This window comes from Python bivittatus, unplaced genomic scaffold, assembly GCF_059951505.1.
Source record: "Python bivittatus isolate LINGU-HERP-01145 unplaced genomic scaffold, Pbiv_v1 ctg000970_np1212, whole genome shotgun sequence".
NCBI classification, from domain to species: Eukaryota; Metazoa; Chordata; class Lepidosauria; order Squamata; family Pythonidae; genus Python; species Python bivittatus.
In genome coordinates this window covers 3,085,849-3,108,650 of record NW_028277121.1, presented here as the reverse complement: position 1 = coordinate 3,108,650, position 22,802 = coordinate 3,085,849, and the positions used below count along the sequence as shown (strand labels likewise).

At 40.3% G+C, this 22,802-nt stretch overlaps 1 protein-coding gene across 1 annotated transcript in view; it reads left to right on the top strand.

The window, feature by feature from the left end:
• GABRA4 (gamma-aminobutyric acid type A receptor subunit alpha4) overlaps window positions 1–18,205 on the top strand; it is a 55,288-nt gene extending 37,083 nt beyond the window's left edge. The window contains exons 8-9 of the mRNA XM_088131095.1: window positions 3,936–4,195; window positions 17,672–18,205. Of these exons, the coding sequence (XP_087987221.1) occupies window positions 3,936–4,195; window positions 17,672–18,205 (794 nt within the window). The remainder of the gene's footprint in view (window positions 1–3,935; window positions 4,196–17,671) is intronic.
• The last annotated feature ends 4,597 nt before the right edge of the window (window positions 18,206–22,802 follow it).

Genomic DNA, 22,802 nt, shown 5'->3' with positions numbered 1-22,802 from the left:
CCTTTTGACTTTTTCTTTTTTTCGCAGCCAAAGCCCGGCCCAGCCCAGCAGCCAGGCCGGACATGCCTCATCAGCAACTGGAGCAAGAGACAGCCAAGGTCAACTGGGGTGGCAGAGCGCAGGGCGGCAGGGGGCGGAAGGGCATAGATGGGGGGAGATAGGTGGGGGGAGTTTAAATGCTCCTGCAGGCTGCCAAGTGCCTGAATTTTGATCACGTGAATGCGGGGGCACTGCGACGGCCATTATTTCAGGCACCGGTTGTAAGTCACTTTTTCCAGTGTGTTTGTAACTTCGAACAGTCACTAAATGAATGGTTGTAAGTTGAGGACTACCTGTACTCATGCGAGGTCAAGAACTTGTGCTTAATTGTACTTTTATTTCTCCCCTACTTCTTAAGATAGTGATGTTCTGGGGAAAACTCAGGTGTAATATAGCCCTGCAAGTCCCAGGAGACATTTCAGCAGAGAGGGACTTAGGAGAGGAGCAGAGAGACAAAACAGAGGCTGTGAGAATGTGCAGACTAAAACTGTTATGCAAGAAAAGGGTTTTAAGACACGATTTCTCCCTGGGATCTCTGTCAAGAGTCCTCTAAGAAGAAACATCATGCCAGCTTGGATTTTCTTGGAAAGGAGGTCTCATGTACACATATTATGGTTTTATGTATATTTGCAATTATGCAAGTTGATCCTAAGAGGGGAACAGATAAAGCACTCCAATGGATCACCAAAATCCACTGCTCCGTGCCGAGTCTGCTGAATATGGGGCAGCCACCAACCTCAGGTGCTTGGGCTCCTGGTTTGCTTTGTCAAATGGTACCACGTTCTTTAGTCATAAAGACATAATTACCTAATCTTTTTCTGGGAAGTTGAGGGAGTGGGGAAGACTCACCCTTTTTATGATCAGTTTTGCTGTGTTTCTAAATCTTCTAGGGTTTCTAAATCTTGCATCAAGAAGCAACTTCTTACCTGTTCCGTTCCTATGGCAACACATAACTGGGCTTCTAACAGAATCCAGATCTCTGTCCAGACATTAACTCCGAGTAACCTTTCCAAACCAGGCCTCCTCTCAGTGCATTAAATGAAAGTCTCATTACCTCCAATCAACTGGCAGAGGATGATGGGTTTGTGGAGAAGTTATCAGGAAAGGGGAAGACTGGGGAAGACTCATACAGAGGGTGGGGATTTAAGAGGAGGTAGCAACAGGGCCCAGGTTTTGGACTGATATATTAATCGCTGCTTAAATGTTTGCAAACCCAAAACTCATTTTGGTATGCGTGGCTTGCATAGGGAATTCTTTGAAAAAGCAAAATTTATGTTTGTGTGTGACAGATTTTCTTTCTTTTATTCATTATTCACTAGGGAAGGGATTAAACAAAAAGTAAAAAGTAAAAGTGCCAGATATTATATAGGCATAGAGATGTCATTTTGAAATGACTGTGTTGGGCCAAAGCTTAATGACACTTCAATTGATTTCCCACACATCAATAAACCACAGGAGGAACTGGACCCAGCCAATTGTACTTTGTTCAGTAAGTTATGGTTACAACAACTATGTGGTGTATTAACTAGCTTTGGGAAAGAATACAGATAATCCTTGTTTAATGACTGCCCTGTTTAGCATTCGTTTGAAGTTATGACGGCACTGCAAAAGGAACTTTATGACTGGTCCTTGCACTTATGACTGTCGCAGTGTCCCCATGGTCACATGATTGAGATTCAGGTACTTGGCAACCAGTAGGCATTTACAAACGTCACAGCATCCTGTGGTCATGTGATTGCCATTTGCGAGCGTCACTGCTGGCTTCTGACAAGCAGATTCGATGGAGAAGCGAGCAGCAAAATCACAAGTCATAGTGATGTGATGTCTCGCTTAGCAATGGAATTTCAAACTTGGCAACTTTAAGATGTATAGACTTCAATTCCTAGAATTCCCTAGCCAGAAACCCAAGAAAGAGAAGGCAGAAGATGGGAAGGAGGAGGAGCTGGGACAAGAACATGTCATTATCCGTCTAGCTCCTGCTACAATTGCTTCCTTTTTCCTCCCTGCTCTCATATTTCCCCCCTCCCCTGCATATTATTATTCATCTAAAATCCATTTTGTCAGGAAAAAAGCGCCATATTGAATGCTTTATGGCCACAGATAAAATGGTGGATGTGTAATCCAAGGGCCCTTTCTGGATGGACATGCGTGCATGGATGCAGAATTGCAGGCAGCCTCATCTGAGGTGATTTTACTCCATACTAATTCACGTTGCAGTTTCAGTCCAGGTTCTTTGAGTGGGTGGGTCTTTATTACTGTATTAGAACTATATTATTGAACTGCCAGGAGAAATGTTGTATCGTCATGTTCAGTCACATATTGCTGTCTCCTCAGCTGCTTTATTAACATATATAGCCTCTTACGTTAGTTTAAAGCAATATTGAGTTTATTTGTCCTTATTGTAGCTTGGGGGAAAAAATGGGGGAGGTGTAAATAGTTTTTGCAGTGAAACCACTGTCATTTATCTCAACATAAGCATAACATTTAGATGATTCTAAAATCCTTTTTAAGAACCCTCTTAAGTGAGTTTTACCTTCAGTAGCTCCTTGACTGCAGCTGGAGTGAGAGGTGCATTCTACACCTGATCAAGTATCCTTGAATCAATGCAATGACTGCAACTTAATGTCAACATACTTTTATTTATTTATGTTTAACATTTGATTAAATCTGGGCAGTTTACACGTTAAAAAGCAAATAATAATAAAGCATGCACGTCCAGAAGAAACAAACACATCGCACTAAAGTAAAACCAACCAGAAGTCAACAACCACATTACTGCTCATAATGAATGAGAACAGTTGGGTAGAGATTATATCTTGGGTGGGTCCTGATCCTTCAGTGCTAGTTCCCATGGGGTCTCATAGACCTTTGCCATTTTCTAAAGGCATTGATCAAAATAATAAATGGGTAAATTCAGGAGCAGACAATCGTATGGCTGGGAAAGAAACGGGTCCCAGAGAGCCACAGGGAGAATAGTAAGGATACAGTGATGTCAGAAATTTGAAGGGAGTTGGGATTGGGGAGGATTAACACAAGATAAAAGTTTTAAACCTAACTTAGTTGTTCCCACCCTCTATTTTGTTGTTTTCATGATGTGCATGAAATATTGCATAACTAAAACTGAGAGTCATAGGAGGGTCACCAGCAGCCAGAATGGGTCTAGGGGTTACACAGATTGTTGGCCGTGTTCCCTGGATCAGCACATTATTGTAGCCTCCTTAACAATATAAAATAACTGTTGTGCTGTTAAGCTGCAGATGTTACCACCTTCAGGAATATCTCTGGGACATTTGTACTGCAATCTGACTGATACACATTTGTTCAAAAATAAACTCTATTGAATTCCCTGGTATTTCTCCCTGGTAACTGTATAAAGCATTATAACCTGAGACACCAGTGTTTCATTGTCTCTCCACAATTAAATGGGGAATTAATTGGCCTCGATGCTTTTTTAAATAAAATCTTCCAATGTAGGTTTGCTTTTCTAATGAAAAGTAAGCGAAGTCTCCTTCAAGTTGAGTTCAATTCCTGGTGACTACGTGAACACGTTGGTGTGTTTTCTTGCCAACAGTGCAGAAGTGGTTGGCACTGCCTTCTTTAAGAATGTTTTCTTAACTTCTCGGTATATCCTACAGCCCTGGGAAATCCTGGTGGTCTCCCTTCCAGGTAGCCCTGACCCTGCTTAGCTTTTTCATGATCAGCCAAGGTCACGTTTGTATTGCCACTTGCTCTGTTGAAATGCCTCGAAGCATTTGGCTCTCTTCATGGAGGAGAATATGAGCTGACCCACTTCATATTCCGTTTTTCTCACATTTGGGGGTAAGTTAGACTTTTGGGTTCTTTTCATTCCATAAAGACGACAGCCATGTTTATTATATTTTTCTCTTCTTTCCAAGGAATAACCACCGTGTTGACCATGACGACTCTGAGCATCAGCGCCAGGCACTCCTTGCCTAAAGTTTCCTATGCCACCGCCATGGATTGGTTCATCGCGGTGTGCTTTGCCTTTGTGTTCTCTGCACTGATTGAATTTGCAGCTGTCAACTATTTCACGAACATCCAGATGGAAAGAGCCAAGAGGAAGGGGGTGAAATCTGTCCCTGAATGTTCAGCAGCACCTGTGCAGAGGGAAACTCACACAGAGGAGACCTCCACGGTAATACGCGTGATGAAGGATGGTTGGAGAGATGGGTCAGAGCTCAGCTGGGTGGCCGGGTGCCAGGCTCAGTTTGCCACGCGGGGCGGCTTTACCTTAAGTGGACCCCTTTTGGAACATCAGGGGCTACACGGACCAGTTTTTGAGGGTCTGAGAGTTCAGGGTGGCAGGACCTCACATCATTTGTGTAGATGGGGCTTGGTTTGGAAAAGTGTCTTTGCTTTTTAAAGCTGTATAGGCCTATTTGAGGCCTTTAAGACAATTCTCATCTGTTCCCTGGTTAAAAATGGGAGAAAGTTGTGATGTCAGGATCCAGCAGTCATGGTGAGAGGGGTTCTGGGTGACCCAAAAGTGGACTTTGTACTCTTGGGCCCATAGACTGCTGACTCCAGCTTTACCCTCCCTCCTGTCCTGGTTTATTATTTGTATTTCTAAGGATGGTCACCTTTTTGATGACTCTGGACAGCATACAGAATTAAAATCAAAGATACCAAACATCAAAGAGAACAAAAAAGAATAGTGATCCCAGTGGAAAAAAAAAATTCACTGAAAAGCCTGTAAAACCCCTCAGAGAGGGAGTCGCCTGAACTCTGGAGAAAGAGTGAGGTCTTCAAGGCTCACATATTGGGGACCAGGGTTAGGGCCATTTCAATCTTGGGGAGTGGGGAGGACAGAGAAGATCCGCCTCCTGTCAGTGAATGCCATTGCTTAATGGATGGTCTCTGTCTGATCTTACAGGATGGGTAATAACTGCATGAAAGAGACAGTCCCTCAGATAATTAGAGCATTTGCCATATATGGCTTTGTAGGTGATAACCAACATCTTGAATTGCACACAGAGGCCTACTAGTAACCAGTGCAGCTCGTGTAACAAAGGTGTACACTGGCAGCCCCATAACTGCTCAAGCTGCTGCTACATTCTGTTATAATTTTTTTCCAATAATTTTATTAAAGATTATACAGAACAAATAAAACTAATACAAAAAACCTAATACAAAATCACATTAAAAATAATATAAGAACGTGCAGAGAAGAGAGAGAAGAAAATCCCCCCAAATAAAAATGAAAAGAAGAAACTTCCCCCTTCATCCCCAGCAACTATATACAACATTAACAATTTATCACTGTCTCTTAAAATACTACCAAATACATCTTCATTCCATACTTCACCCCATTTTCTATAGACCCATCTCTAAATCTTCAGGTCTCCTTCTAATCAACAAAAGGTGTAAAGATTAAGAGACATTACTAGCAACATAAGCATTTAGTCCCCCTTTCCATTTAAACATAATCCCCTTAATCCTTCTCTTAATAATCAAAATCTAATCCCAATTAACAATTAAACATTACAAAAAGATTAAAAAATTAACAATTAATCACCACAGATAACAACCCATTATTAATCCCAATTAACAATTTAACATTACAGAAAAATAAAAACTATTAAACATTACCAGAAATAATAATCCCTTATTTGAATACCCAAAATAGTAACATGGATATTATAAACTAATCCATTGCACCCAACTGGACATTTCCAAAAAGAGTTATCCAGTCAAAGTAACCATTAAACATCACCAAAAATAACAACCCATTACTTAACCATCATTAAGTAAACCAGTTTCATATTTTTTCTTCTTCCTCCCATCAATCCTTGAATCCCATAGATAAAATTCTAACATCTGCTTTCTTCTCTTATCCTTGTCCCTTCTCTCAAAATCTTTGTCATCTTTATCTAAATTCATAGGTAGTTTCCACATAGCCACTCCTATAAGTCTCTTATATTCCAATTTAAAGAGGTAATCCACACCCTTCTTTTGATGCATCATTTGTATACCTTTTTACATTTTTAAATGATCATCCAATTCCATTTGTAAATCCAGTATGTCCATCTCTTTCTTATAGGTTATACTTTTTAAGTCCGCCTTAAAATCCATTTCATTTATATTCCAAGGAACTTGGTTCTCTTCAATAGCAACTTTTGGTTCCAATATGGGGTTAGTCCAAGCATTTCTTGAGCCAGCTTATAAAACGTTTCCTTTAAAGTAGCCATCTGGTGCTCTCTAGTAATTAACCTTCAAAGCTTTGTTAGCAGGGCAGAGTATAAACATGATTTTTTTTCCCACATGAGAGGATCTTTTTACTTAACTTCAAAGTCTTTCTTTAAATCAATTTCTTCCAAATCCTTAGCGCTCAAACATTTTCCAAAGACAACATTATAGTCCCCCTTTTGTAATATATGGCCAAAAAAGAAAAAAAAATCTTACAAAGCTGGAAAAACTTAAGTTTCTTTCTTTTTAAATGGATTGAAGAGTCACTCACCCAGCAAATACCCAACTTGTGGTTCCAAAGGTTTTTCTATCTTAAAGAAGCAGTAAGAAAAAAAAATAATGTCCAAGGTGATTAAAAAGATGAGGTTTAGATGAACGTTAAGTCCTCAAAAGGCTACATTAACAGCTCAGAGCACTGAGACTTGACTTCCCGGAGACTAGACTTCTGGTGAGGCTAGCGAACTGATGCCCTGTGCTCCTTGGGAGACATTGTGGTCAAAAGGCAGCTGGCTGTGGATTCAGACTGCCAATAATTCTCTCTGGATAAAAAGAGAGAACCTGAAATTACCCTCTTGCATTCCAGACAGCTTTTTTTGTTTTTTGGGAGTCAGCAGCAGAAACTGTTTTTTTGCGGCCACTTGCGATCCGCTGAGAGTCACGGGTTTCACCATGCTGCTGCATTCTGGACCATCTAAAGTTGAAGTAATCTTCAAGGGCTGCCCCATATAGAGTGCATTGCATTAGTCCACCTGCAAGGTGTCCAAGTAATGAGTGACCATGAGAAAGGGCTCCCGGTGCAGTTGGTCCACAAGATAAATCTGTGCAATGGTCTTTATGACTACAGATGCTACCAGCTTCTTGAGCAGGAGCTTAATGTCCAGGTAGACTTTCAAATTATGCACTGGTTCTATCTGGGAAGGGCAACCACATTCAGAACTAAAGATGGAGAGACCAAAAAGGCCCAATTGTGCATCTTTGGTAAATAACTTATAGCAGCATGGTGGGCCCATCAAGCATAAGCTGGAATTTCAGGTATCCTCTGCTGAGTCGATCCAATTTAGCCTCAGATGTAGCTGCTGGGCACCACCTATCTTTCAGTGGGTGCTACCCTGATGTCTTCCATCTAAGCCAATATACGAGAGAGAGAGTACACAATCCCCCTCCCATGAATTTCTATAGCAACCTTCTGCCCTATAGCATAGAGGTGTGTGGCTAGAAATTTTAGCTCTTCCTTCCACGCTTTTGGAGAAAAATCAGTCTCATAACTTTAAAGAAAATAAAACTATATTTTAAAAAAAGAGAACACGAAGCATACGCTATACTATATGAAATGTGATTTGCAAAAATACATGCCATGTTCTCAGCAGACAAGATAGTGCTGATCTGTTATAATTAGTGGGCTAGAACAAAATTTCTACTTACAAATTAATTTTCATTTCCCAAAAATAAATATTCTGGAAAACAGTCTGAAATTATGCAGAATGGCCTACTCGTTCAGAGTGATAGGAACAACAGACAATAATGCTTAACTAACCCACCCTGACAAATAAAGATCAAAACTCTAACCCAATATCCTGGCTAAACTTGGTACCTATTCTTTCCTAAATAGTATCCTTTCAAAACAAAAGTCCTTTGTTTCTTTTCTCTGGGCCTACCCTCAAATCTTGGGGGAATTCCAGCCATTTATCAGAGTTGTTGGGGAGATGGTATTTCCCTTGTCACCTACAGCAGCCGAGTTCTGTCTGCAAGATGTTTTTCTGTCTCCAGCAGAGGCAAGATTGAAGGAATTTCCTTCGAATCTATGCTAAGGCCCATGTCTGAGAGAAGCTGTGTCCTTAAACTCAGATGGTGCCTAGCATTAAGACCCGCAAGGAGGCTGCAGCATTATGAATGCAGCCTGGGAATGCACAACAGAACGCCCTTCTTTTGGAGACACATCTGGCATTTCCAGCAGCGTAATCTGGCCGAATGATCAAGATTCCGTTCTTCATGCAGGCCTTTGCTTTGTGCCAATAGTAGCTTGGCTGCTTGCTATTACTCTTTTGGTTTTAGTAGTTGCTATTTTGTAGTGGTTGCCCCCCAGATGATGTCACTGCAGTCTACAGCAGTCTGTAACAGCAATGGACCTACAAGGTGGTTAACTCAGATTTCTGGTAATAGCTCTGGATTTGTTTCCTGGCCACTTGGGAGAAAAGAGAAGAGCATTTCAGGAACAGAAAAAGAACAGGAGAGAGAAAGAGTGTCAAAAAAAGAGAAAAAAGGAGGTTCAACCTACTTTTAGTTCTGACCCGGCCACTGCTTGCTTCAGCCTCAGACCCCACCTCCATAGGCTTGTCATCCCCAGAGATTAATGCAAAGGGAATGCCTCTGTGACAGAGAACAGGAAATCTATCCTTTTGTAACCAGAACAGAAGCTACTGCTGAATTGTTCCTCTTGTTTGCTTTAGTTTCCCCTGCTGCTTGTTGACCAGTTGCACACTGTTTGGCAAGCCTCTATCAAAGCAAGGCAGATGGTGCCTCAGAAGTCAGAGCTTCCAAGGTGATGGTGGGGCACCTGCCTTCAGCCTCCCAGCTGCTCTTGTTTATCTCTCACTCTCCATGTCTTGCTTCCTAAAACTGCAAATACTGTCTCTTCCAATTTAATTCCCTACATATGGCTCATGTGAGGGAGCAGAAATACGTTTACCTAATGTTTGCCCAAGTCTTGAAGTTCAGTGGATTCTTTGGCCGATGCGGTGTTTATAATTTAATCTGTTTCTCAGCCAACTTTCAAAACCATTCTCTCAGAACAAGAAGCAGAAGCATGCTATATTTATTCGAAAGGAAGAGGATCCTAATTTGAAGACAGCTCTCCCCAAGAAGACTGTAGATAGCAAATAAATAAATCAATAAATCTTCCCCCATTACAATATCTCAGCTAATCTAAGACAAACCTTCCATTTTAAAGATACATTTTGCGTGTGTGTGTGTCTTCAAGTCATCATTGACTCCTGGTGACTGCCTGGACTAGTCCCTGAAGTTTTCTTGGCAAGATTTCAGAAGTGGTTTGCCATTGCCTTCTTCCTTGGGCTGAGAGAGAGTGTCTGGCCAAAGGTCACCCAGCTGGCTCTGTGCCTAAGGTGGGACTAGAAGTCCCAGTCTCCCAGTTTCTAGCCTGGTGCCTTAACCACTACACCAAACTGGCTTATATGTTATTTGGGGGAAAAATTAGTCTTTTATTTCTTGTGAGAGTCCTGATAACCTCCATGCTTGGACTTGAGGTCTGCATGAATAGTAGTTTTTAAAAGGAAAAGCTGTGCAGAAACTCAACACAAAAAGTCACACAACTTCAATCTGTGATCAACAGGCAATCATGGAAGATGGGTAGAGGCTGGTGGGAACTTGGTTCTTGAGACTGATCCTGGATTCACACATTATACTAAACCATGGAGTATTTAATAGAGATCAGTTGAGTGAACTATCATTGGCTGAGTTTGAAGTATCCACTAAACTCATAGTTTATTTAAAACAGTGGCTGGATTCTTACAACATACTAAGTAAAAACAAAATGTATGATAACTGCATGCACTGTGTGATTCAAGGTGTCTTTTATATCTTGAATCACAATTTTCATGACTAAAAGTAGGCTTCTCCCATTTTATTCTGCAAAGCAACAATGGTTGAACAACAGGCTGAAAATCCCCTTTAGGGTCAATTTGACAACAGCATCTTCACAAAGTATGTCAATGAAATAGGGAGGATCTGTTTAAGCTAAGTGAAGGGCTACTGGGGATAAGGTAGAATAGTATGCAATGGCTGTTTGGAATTGGGATTAGGTTTGCATTCCATTTTCATTTGATTGTCACGAGGAAACAGCCCTCTTTTAAACTGGTCTCAAAAACAGAACGAGAAGACATTCTGTGAAATGGAACTTCAGTTCATCCAGGCTGACCTTAACATTAAATTCTACCACACAAATAGGATTGTGTCATCCACCTTGAGGTGTCAAACTGCAGAGTGACTCAAAGATTTCCCTTTGCACTGGATTTTGCGCAGAAGTTACAGCCTAGTATTTAGTTTCAATAACCCATAGGATAATTGGATATCAACAGGGCTGGATTAAGGCCAACTGATGCCCCACAATGGTGCCCCTCAGCCCTTCCATTGCTGAACTGACAAGACCTTCAGACTCAGTATGTGCTGAAGGTGAAATAAGAGATTAAAATTGCAGTTTCCTTCTAGGCCAGATCACAACCATGATAAATACAAACTTAAAAAAAAGTATTTAACACTACATAGCAGTAAGCAATATAAGCAAATTAATTACTGTATTTGTAAGTAAGGCAACAGAAACAATGCAAATTTTCAATACGTTTTAATAAAATTGTTATAAGAGGAAAATGCAAATACAAAAGTTTATTGAAAGCTATTTTTAATAACTCTTCCAACAATTATAAGACAAAATAAGTTAAGGTAGTATGATAGGGGAAAAAACTCTGGGGTGCCCCCCCACCTTGTTGTCCTAAGCATGTGCTTATTTTGCTTAAAGGTTAATCCAGGGCTGGATCCCAAGCTGTTTTGAATTTCCACTAACTTTTGGCTTGGAAAAAAACCAAACTCCTTTAATCTGAAATGCACAGCTTGAATAACAAAACATAGTTTGCTTGACGCTGAGTCAGTTTCTCAAATGTGCTTTCTCAAGGGCACATGATTAGAGCTAAATATCATGCTAATAAAAATCAGGAGTGTAGTAGAAAAGGAAGTGTTTTGCTCTGAGCCTGGTTCACAATGAAGCTCTCTCAGAAGAATTTTCTTACAAAAATGTATACAAAAAGAAAGAAAAAAAAGGTGGGGGGTGTAATTTATTAGAATACAAATTAGAGGAAACTAGTCCAGAAATACAAAGAAGAGAATTAGGGATTCGCTAAAGTTCCTCTAACTTCTCCTATTCTGCATCTTCTTCCCCCTTTGACATTATGCCTTCAGTACTTCCTCGCGTAGGGTTGGTTTATTGTCTGTTGTGTACAGAGATGGGGACACCCTCCTTAAGTAATGTGAAGCTAATGGAAGCCTGTCATTTTAATTATTGTGATAGACCCTTTCCCTGATCCAAGCCAATATTTTATTTGGATTCATTGCAATATGATTCAAGTGAGATTTTAGGAGGAATATAGAAGTCTGCTTATTATTACAGACAGATTTTATATATAAGAGAGAGAGAGAGAGAGAGAGAGAGAGAGAGAGAGAATAGTATATATGTGTGTGTGTGTGTGTGTGTGTGTGTGTGTATAGTATTTTTATATATATTAAAAAATTCCCCTCTCACCCCTATGGGTGGTACGTGTCTTCCTCAATCTCGGGTCCTCTACCAGTCACAGCCTCTTAATCTGAGTTGATGTGGACATATTAGTTGAGAAATTATGGGATTATTTCTTGCCCTCCAATTTTTTCTCTAATGATTCTCTCCACTCTATAATAGTTTTTACTTGTAGCTGCCTTATTTGTAAGGATGATGTGGCTGATTATATTATAATGTTTGGACTCTGGAATCAAGATTATTGACATTGTGCACAGATGATCTCTTCTGAGAAGGCATATCTTGCTCCATCCTTCCCACACACTCTTCTCTCAGTTGTCTCTGGCGTCCTTCCACTTTCTTAAGTCTCCAGTGCTGTTGACTGTTATTTCCTGAAGGTTAACGAAGAAAGTAAAAACTTTCTTTGAACACACCACAGCTGTTTAACCTATATCTGTATTAGTTCTGGAGGCAAGGCTACCGTTATTTGATGAAATACCTTAACATCTCTCCATCCTTAACATGGGCAACTAACTTCCTATCCTTAACTGTGGCTTGTAATTTCACACTCTGCTTTGCAGTTGAGAGAGAGAGAGATGGACAGAAAGACAGACAGGATAAACATTATAAAGGCATTATCCTTGTCTCTTCATGAGGACAGATATTTGTGGGAACTACTATAGATATTTGGGAAAATATTATATTCACGGGCAACCATGGCTGGCTGCTGCGGAAGAAGAAATGAGGGACGGATCATATTCAGCAAATAGATATTATGCTCATATTTGTACTGGATTATACCATATCAAATCAGCAGTAGGACCACGTTTCAGTGCTCCCTTTTATAAAAACAGCCTACCCCCTGTAAGCTGACATTAAAAGAGTATAGACTAACCGTCTGTATGTGTATCGTAAATGGTTGTTTTTTCACTTGTTTTCTTGTTTCTGTTAGCGGGTAAATTATATGTCTCACGTTTATCATTTTAGTAATTCTGATTAATATGTCAGTGTATTGGTCATGTAAATCTCACTTGCTAGGATTCACGTTTCCAGCCCCTATTATATTTGCAATTGGACTCAGTGGAGTGTAAAATTGGTCTGCTAATCATAAACTAGGAATACATGCAAAGCAATCAAATACTTTCTTCTCTGGCTCAAGTGGAAGATTATAGACTCAAAGGACCCCCCCCTCTTTTTTTCTTTTTCAAAAATTTGCACCGCTGAAGAGCAGCTGTTTGTAACAGGCAAAGCCTGTTCGCAGTTGAAGGGCTCTGGAGCATTTTATCACAGGGGCAATCACAACTTAGTGAGTTGCAAGGTGGGATTGGGAACACAGATGGATCACTGAGCTGTTTTTTTTGTGTGTGTGAGAGAGAAATTATGAACTGTTTTAATTTCCTGGAATCAAGGTTTTCTTTCAGGAGGTGAGTTGCACAGCCTTTATTCAACTGAACAGCTCTAATATTGAGCCCAATTTGCAGCCAGTTAGGCCAACAGCATACTTCACTGCATTACATTCGGTCAATTTAATGTGCTTTCATTTACAAAGATATGGCCTTGCCATTAATTCCAGTACTTACACATTTATAACCTACCTTTATGCCAAACAACTGTGATAAGATTTATGTGACCGGGTTGATAAAGCGATATATTGTTTGAGTCTTTTAGATGGACAGAGAAGACGAAACTTTGCCATTTTGCCTGCCAGTGTAGTTCTCTGTAAAAAGTGCCAGGCGCTGTCCCAAAGAATTCAATCTTCTTTTCCTTGTGCTTCTCCTTTTCTTTAAAACTGTGGACAAAGCTTCAGCTGACTGTTATATGACAGACCTCCTCTGAGGAATCTTTCCAGGAAAACAGAACGCTTGAGATTCCATTTCAGAAGTAAAGCACTTGGATTGAAATGTGCTTGCATCAGTTCCTCCAAGGCAGAATATTAAAGAGCTGCCTGTCCATTAGAAGGAGGAGGAGGAGGAGGAGGAGGAGGAGGAGGAGGAGGAGGAGGAGGAGGAGGAGGAGGAGATCCACTTGCATGATCACTATTTCAGTAAACAATTATATATTGGGTAGAAATACCACGACACAAGTTGTATTCTAACACTCTTGTAGGCCTGTCCTCCTGAAGTGGAGGCAGAAATAACTGGGGTCAAACAGCGACTGTGGGCTCACCTCATTCTCACCTTCCACCCTTTATAAATTTCAGCTGGGGCAATGCAGAATCTGAATCTGAACAGGAAAAGGTGTGTCACAGGACATCCACGCAACACCTGTCCGCAAGTTCCTGGAGCAGCTGCATTTTTCCCCAGGACTGTGTGGCCACCCTATGCAACCTTGGGAAAAGATGGGTTTGGTTTGAGGAAGTGCTAAATTCATCTCAAGATGCTTTGAAGCACCTTTTCTGGAATCTGAAGCATTGCACGGCCCTATTTTCAACATTAAGAATGTTAGGTAGCAAAACTCAGTTTCTTACTGTTTGTTTTCAGGATGGGGCAGCTTCAGCATTGATTGGCCTGTTCAGCATGGTTTGGTAGAGTGGGAGTCGCAGTCTGGTGACACCCAGCATGTGTACACATGGCTTCTGATTTAACGTGACCGTGCAACTTATCTCAAAGTCTAGAAGAAAAGATGTACATAGAAATTCATACAGCCTGTTTAAAAAGCATACTTCCAGTTCCTGTGGAATTAATTGGAGCCAGTTTGGTGTCGTGGTCAAGGGCCCAGGCTAGAAGCCAGGAGACTGTGAGTTCTAGTCCTGCCTTAGGCACAAAGCCAACCGCATGACCTTGGGCCAGTCCCTCTCTCTCAGCCTAGGAAGAAGAGAGCCATGGCAAACCACTTCTCAAATCTTGCTAAGAAGGCAACCCCCCAGGCTCCCCCCTAAATGGAATTAATTACTTGTTAAGCCTTCATATTTTAAATATATTGTAGAGTACTTTTTATCATGTCCTTTGCTTCCAAATTGGAAGCAAAGGGCATGATATTCCTTGAAATGGTTCAAGGTGCTGAAATGCCTGGACGTCTTTATGAACTCTCCATTGGTCATAAATAACTGTTGTTTAGGGCTTAATAAATTACGCACCAGTACACCATGGTTGCCTGTGATGGAGTATGACTGAAGTGTTCACAGTCACAGTCGGTCATCTGTGCCATTGTGCTGTTACTGGCTTTTCTTTCCCTCCGTTCTAAGAAGAATGTATTTACTCCTTAAAATGAAGAGAGAAAAGAGCAATTAGCAAGAAGCAGAAATAGTGAATTGAAGAAATATGCCAAAACAAATCACCTCTTGTTTTGCTATCTTTTGGGCATCACTTGTAACTCTTTATGAATAGCCTGGTTTCTCTATACCATGTTTATTTTTATAAACATGGTATATACGTGGTATAAACATCTCTGTCACAGTCCTTTTTTACCCACAAGTTTGCATCTTTCTGTACTGGGAAGTGCTCTTTGCTCTCCTCACATAATTCTGTCTGTATCATTTTGTTTTGAAGTGCAATTGCCAATACTACTATTATTCCAAAAATAGTCGCATCGGAGATTTATCTAAAGGAGTATATCATAGGTATATCATAGGTATATCACAGGAGGATCATGAGGAACTTCTGTGTATGTATACATATATGCATGTGTGTGCATATGTGTGTGCATGTGTGTATTTCTGTTCCTCATGATCCCAGTGTGCTCTTTGCATTTTGCATAGGAGCCTCCCGCAGGACAACAATATTTATTGAACAAATTATATAATAAACAGCCATACAAATAAATAAATATTAAAATAGTTCTAGCACCAACATTTTAAAAAAATCAGTGTGGGCATTCATTCTTTTAGACTTGCTTACATTGACCATACTTTAGGTCCATGACAGACAGATAATATTCAGAAGCAGCTTAGACAGAAACATCTCTAATTCACTGAGGTGTAAGAAGTGGGAGAGGTACAGTACAATCAGACTGGCAAGATCCTGTTATTTTACTCAGTCTCAATAAAAGTCGTTTTAGTCTTCAGGTGGAGTTGATTTCCTGGCCTGATCTACCTAGTGTGGCTGACATTCCCAAGAGGTTCACCCAAGGCATGAAGAGCATCCCAAGTGAAGCAAGCAGGCACTTATGTTGGGCAGGATTGATATTGGAAGATGTTGGAGGCAGATGATCACTTCAGTGAAATGGCAAAGAACTGACCTTGAAGTAGTGGATAGTTCCTGCTTTTTAGGATAAAACTTTGAACAGTGAAGGAACTGGTAGTCAAGAAATAAGCTGCAGGCTAGCACTTGATAAAGTAGCCATGAAGGTCTTGAAAAAGATATTCCGATGTTGTGATGCATCTGTATCTACAAAGATCAGAATTCTGCAAGCCGTGAAATTCCCTGTGACGCTTTATGGAAGCGAAAGATGGACTTTGAAGAAGCAGGATAGGAGGACTATCGATGCTTTTGAACTTTGGTGTGGCAGAAGACTCCTGAGAATACCATGGAGATCCAAGAAAACAAACAAATGGATTACTGAACAAATCAACCCAGAATTCTCACTCAAGGCACAAATGATCAGATTCAAATTATCATACTTCAGACATATTATGTGAAGACCTAACTCTCTGGAGAAGTCTATAATGCTGAGAAAATTGGAAGGAAAGAGAAGAGGACTGCCCCCAGCAAGGTGGATGGATTCGATTACAGTGTCAATTGGTGCAGTGCTGGAAGACCTGAAGGATCAGGTTGGGAACAGATCCTCCTGGAAAAGATCTATCTGTGTGGTTGCTAAGAGTTGACACTGACTTAATGGCACATAATCCCATAGCACATCCCTGATTGTTTTATTATTACCATGCACTGAAGCATGAAGATAACTATCACTAACTTAAGAATTTCTATTTTCATATGTATCTACAACACACTAATTCATACTTTCTGACAAAGATTTTAGATCTTTCATTCATCATTAAACTTACATCTTCACTTTCATCAACTCCACTTCACAGGATCGGACTGCCTTCATTTTGACTATCCTTCTCATTTCTCTTATTTGCACAAACACACAGCACATATTTGATTAGGGGAGGCAGCAATATTGTTGGATAACATAGATTTTCTATACCCATTTCAGTAGTAGTTTAGGCATATATTTTGGTTCTTAAGTTGGGCTGGATCTGGGTTGATCTGTAACTTTTGTTCTGGAATTTCACCCATGGTATTATTTTGGATAGATTGTGTGAGCAGTACATGAAGATTTCTCTTTGCAGTGGTTCTGCCGTACATGGATCATGTCTCTAGAAGATGATATGAGGAGATTTAATTTCATGACAGTTGTACTTTGAGATCCTGTATGATTCCATCTTTTTCCCTGGACTGTTTAATAGCTACACGTAACTCATGAGTGAGGTCAAGCAAAGATTTAGAGTACAGCGCCATTAATATGCTGATGATTGATAGACATGTTTATGCCGCCTTTTTATCAGATTCAGATAAGGAAGTGAAAGCATTTAATCGAAGCCTGGGTGTATAGTAACGGGCTAGACAAGGATCAATAAACTAGAGACAATCAAGATAAAACTGTATTATTCTTAAAGGATAGTTCATCTGTTTGGATGGGTGGTATACAGCGTGTTCTTCAAGGCTCTGCATCAAACTGGCTGTCTGTGAAATTTATCTTTCTTATTAGAGATACAATTTAATGCCCTTTGCTAGAAGCTTACCTTTGGCCAACCTAAGTTTAGATATGAACTACGATCCTACTTGGATGGAGATAACATATCTTTAGTGAACAGTGACCTAGTACCCTGCTGTTGAGATTACCGCAAAGTGTTCCAGCACAGGATTCCTGGTTTAACTGTGGCTTGATTTACATAGATTTTGTATTTTTTATTTTATGTCTCTATTTGTGATAAGGTGACTTATATACATCTTAGAAATAAACGAATTAGCAAAATAAAATAGGTCTGGAAAAAAAAAGAACAGCATTTTTTTTTTGCCCATATAAATTAAAAAGAAAAGATTTAGTGGTAACCAATAGATTTACATCTAACGGCCAAACACCATTCCTAAGTTATCAAAATTATGTTGATTCCTTTGCTGTTAAAGAATATTATCAATGTTACTTTTGGCTTCTGTGTGAATATTGATTTCCACAACCACTGATGTTGTTCTTTTACTACTGCAGTGTACAGACTCAAATTCAAATGTGAGGAAAAGAACGAACACCACGGTGCAGCCAGATCCGGAGACTGCCAAAAGGGTTGACCCAGGAGACAGTTCAATGCCTTCTTCCACAGTAACTCAGGGGCCTTTGGACATCATGCCCCGATCGCCTTCAGCTTCAAGCCCAAACCCGTTCAGCCGAATTAGCATATCAGAAACATTGGCTTCAGCAAGAGCAACCCCTTCAGCTCCGCCATCCACCCCAGTTTTAACGGGTTATATTGCCCAGCAGGGCACCACGGGATCTCCATCCATCCATCATTTACTTGGATCCAGACTGGAGCAGATTCAGACTACCACAAATGCTTTGGGAGCGCCCGCAAAGTCCCCATGCCTCAGTTCTCCTCCTGCTCCATCAGCCTGCAGCTCTGGCACCAGTAAGATAGACAAATATGCACGCATTTTGTTTCCTGTCACTTTTGGAGCATTTAATATGGTCTACTGGGTGGTTTATCTATCCAAGGACACCATGGAAAAGTCAAAAAATCTAATGTAGTCCTGCTGCTATGTAGTAGCTCCTTTCTTCCTTGCAGTTTATTCTAAACATGTATGGATGCAGAGTTTCTTCTTTTAAAAGTATTTTTTAAAAAGGAGTCTTTTAATGCTGATTTTTTAAACAAAAAGCTCTGTGCTCATTTTCCCATGGTGAAGGGCAGATATTCTTAGATTATTTTAACTCAGCAAACGTTGGGGAGGGAGGGAGGCTATAAAGAGTGTCTTCCAGGCCCTCTCCAAAGGCCATTTTGTATGAACAAACTCCATTGGGCCATTGGGAAGAACAGAGATGGGATGTAAATCAACTGCAGATGCCTACAGATGTGCAAGAAAATGGGCTGGTTTTTTCTAAATGTATACACTGATAAGTGGAAACCTGTATTTCCATTACTTAGCTTCACCACTGTATGCTCCAATGCGGGTTGTGGTACCTATTACTTGGATGTTTATCCAGATCTTTGTTGGTACAGGCCTTCCTTTAACAAATATTTGGATAGCACAATCTCAAATGCCTGTCTGTTCAAAGGGAAGCCCCCTGAGGGTCATTGGGCTTATTTCTCAGTAAATAAGCAGAGAATTGCAGTTTTCATCAGGTATTGTGTCTGTCTGATGATTATACGCCATCAAGTCTTTTTCGACTCCTAGTGACCACCTAGATAAATTTTCTATATGAATTGTGTCTGAGAAGAAGCAAAAGAATCTTAAGTGATTGTATAAGCAGAAAGGGTATAAATGTAATTATAAATTAAATAATAACTTTATATTTGGGAATCTTTAGGGATGAAAACAATGATACAAAGGTTGTGGGAGATATGTTTTATTAAGTTGTTTTATCTACTAATATACGGGTTATTATGTCCATGAACAGGTGGTTTTTAAAGAGGTGGTAAACTATGCAAACCATCTTTTGCTAACAGGTGAGGAATATGATCTAGTCAAGGTTAGGTATTTGGAGAATATCTGATAAATAAACATGAGATGTGAAAATGCTTAACTTAGGCTGAAACTAGATCTTCTCTTATTGAAGGGAACCTCCTGGGGTAGGTAGGACATCATTACTACGTTAAGAACGTTCTGAGTGAATAAACTGCCAGCCAGCGGTACAAAATGCCATGATGTGATGAGTTCTCCTTCCTTAAAGTCTTAAAACAGAGTCTGGATGGTCATCTGCCAGAGAAGCTAAGCAATGGCTTGGAGTAGATGATTTGTAACATACATTCCAACCTTATGATTCAACTCCTTCATATATGCCTTGAAATATTTAAATCACACTTCCCCAACCCAGTACTCCTCAGGTCATAGAATCGGAGAATATGAGTTGAAAGTTACTTTGGGAACATCTACTCCAGCCCTCTGTTGAACTGCATGACCTTCCCAGCATTCCCAGTCTGTACACAGGAGGTCACACAGGAGTTGAAAACATCTGGAGGGCAGCAGACTGGGGAGGACTGAATGAAAGTAATGTTCTTAGATTAGATTCAAGATCACTAATTTCCCTTTGTCTTTAGTTTGCAAGTGCCAAAATAATAGATGCTTCTGTTGCTTGCCATGCATATCTTTCTATGTTTCTAATGTGGTTTAGCCTGAATATAAAAATGGTGAAACATGTTGAGATCCTTGTTGCAAACTAGGGGCATTTTAATGTAAAATCGGTTGATACATTAACCAGTGTAGTGTTGGACCTGCTTCTTATAATTCTTTATCTGCAAACATTTATAGTGTTTTCTATGCAAATGTGGTCTGGCAGTAATCTAGACCTGGGACTAATCCATAATATGCGGTTAGCATAAAATGAGCCTGTGGTAGAAGCTCCGTTGTTTTGAGGCATTAAAAAAACACAGGAGTCTTGCTGCCCATTTCTAGCCTGTCAACCAGATGGTGGATAACCAACAAGCTTCTGCCAAATGACATCTGCACAGTTTGTCACAGGATCACTGTCACCACCAAGTGGGAAATAAAAAAATTAAAATCACAAAAGAATTCCAGAAATACTTTCCTACTCCCCCACAAAATAGAAAATCATGAGCCCATCCCAGTCAGCTGTCCTCTTTTCATCACTACCATGTCTGTGTTCAGCATTACTTGTCTACTGCAACTCTCTCTCTCTCTCTCTCCCCCCCTCTGTGTACACACACACACACACACACACACACACACACAATTCAGGGTAGCCTCCAGCCACCAACAGTTTGTCCAGTGGAGAACAGAGCTTATTCAGTAATGTCAGAGGAAAACTGCAACGGTGAAGTCAGGTTGTCTCTGCAAAGACATTATGATAACACACTGACTGGTGCAAAAACATGCTAGACCCAAATGTTAGTAATTCTAAGGAAATGTCTTTGGACTAGCCCTACTGGACTCCTGGGGACATTCAGCATTTTCTTGATTTTTACCTTAAAAAGGAAAAGATAGGAAAAGCAACTGTGCTGTGTTTGGTTTCCAGGGAAAATGTTTCTTCTCCTGTCTCCTGTCGCTGCATCTCTTCTGTCCTTAATGCTTCTCACACCCTGGGCTAGGAGTGTCTGCAAAATAGGGCTAAGTCAAGATGGCATCTGCGATGGTACGATCAGAGCTCCACCTGGTTTTTATATGCTTTCCACGTGTGACACATATGAAACCAGATGGAACTTTGATCACACCATCACATCCCGTTATACCATCACAGATGCCATCTGGCGTTTTATGGCCATACACTGTGGACATTCCTGCCCTGGGCTTAAGGTTTCATCAACCAATTGCCATTGAACATTGTCTCTCTTCTGCTTTCTTCATATTCTGCCATAAGACATGGACCTAATCATAGTGTAATCCCAAGAAAACACGAATAGGAAACAATTGGTAGGTATTCTTCCAAGCAAACACAAGATTGTTATGTGAATCAGACTAGTGTTTATCGTGTTAATAAAACTGGCATCAAAAGGCAGACAGCCACGTGATGCATGAAGCATTATGCATAGGTCAACACAGTAGATGCACACATCTCCTTTTCAAAGAGTTCACCAGCCCATCATTCAACTTTCATACACACAAACACACACACGAAAGTTGAATGATGGGCTGGTGATGTATACAAACACACACATGAGTTTACATATGACAAAGAAGGGACAGTCGTGCTATTTCTGTCTTCCCCTTAATAGGATTCAAGAGATTCTAAAAACAAACAGAAGGATTTTGACCATAATTTTAAAGAGATGTGGGTCCATTGGATATTAATATTAATTAAATGATACTATTAATACATAGTAAAATGAATAACAGTCAGTGTAGTTTAAGGAAACAATTATAACTTCTTCCAAAACCAATTAATTTAGGCAGAGAACAAAACGATTGTCAGGGTAAACGTAAGCTCTTGCTCTAGGTAATTTTCAAAATATATGAAACATAGATGCAGAAAATACCTCCTTGAAATTATGGATGTGAAGATGTCAAGAGCAGATAAACATTTGGATGGATATCTTTTATAATTATAATTAAAACCAGGATGTCAGTTACCACTTTTGTAGAATTGGTTGATCCCCCAAAAAGTCAGAGCTGGAAAATTTTAATGAGCCATCTTCATTTTCTTTTTTCTTTTTTTAAGAGTAGTTCCCAAGTGACCTTCATACGTTGGTGGTCCAGATGGACTTCCAAGCTTAGCGGCTGTGGCCATTATTTCTCATACTGATGAAAGGAATAGAAGCTACCGAAAGAGTGAACAGATGCAGACTGCCTGATCTTCACATTTCCCCTGTGTATCAAAAAGGCAGAATTTTGCCACCACAGATTGGATATATATAGTTAACTTGTGTGAAAGTAAAGTCCTTGCTGGAATTATTGTGTTAATCGGATCCTTGCTCCTTGGATGAACTGCTTACTGTCTAGACCAGCGTTTCTCAACCTTGGCAACTTTAAAATGGGTGGACTTCAACTCCCAGAATTCCCCAGCCAGCATTGCTGGCTGGGGAATTCTGGGAGTTGAAGTCCACCCATTTTAAAGTTGCCAAGGTTGAGAAATGCTGGTCTAGACTCCAAAGAAGGTAATCTGACAGTACTTTGTTGAAATCACCATCGTTAAAAGAAGCTTCTCCTGCTTCTCCTTATATGACTTACAACTGGTAAGGCTGTCATTCTCACAGTCAGGAAATTCTGATTATTTGTGATCTAGTTTAGGATACGTTTCCATTCTTTCCAGATGAAAGAGTATCTATGGCTGTAGGTCACTGAGAGTCCCTTGAGATGGCCCAATTATTCTGAGGTTTGTTTTCACATGAGGACTTCTTGGCTGATTGAATCATTGTGCCATATGAAGGGTTTAATAGCGCATGGGGGGAAGATACGTGTCCGAGCTGGATGTCTGCCTCCACCCTGTGTTCGAGGAACTCCATTCTTGGAAATGTCCAGTTGGACTATTTTGCTTGCATTTTATTTTGGAGAACCTTTATGAAGCAAAGGTCACAAGTTGCCAGCGGATTATGTATAGCAGCAGCAGAACCATTTTTCATGATGTTGCTTTCTAAAGTCCCATTGCAGTGTTTTAAAGACTCCGGAGCCCATGTGTAGCCTGTACCTAAAGCTTCTTTTATGGGCAATCACTTCTCTAAAAACACAGTGCTCAC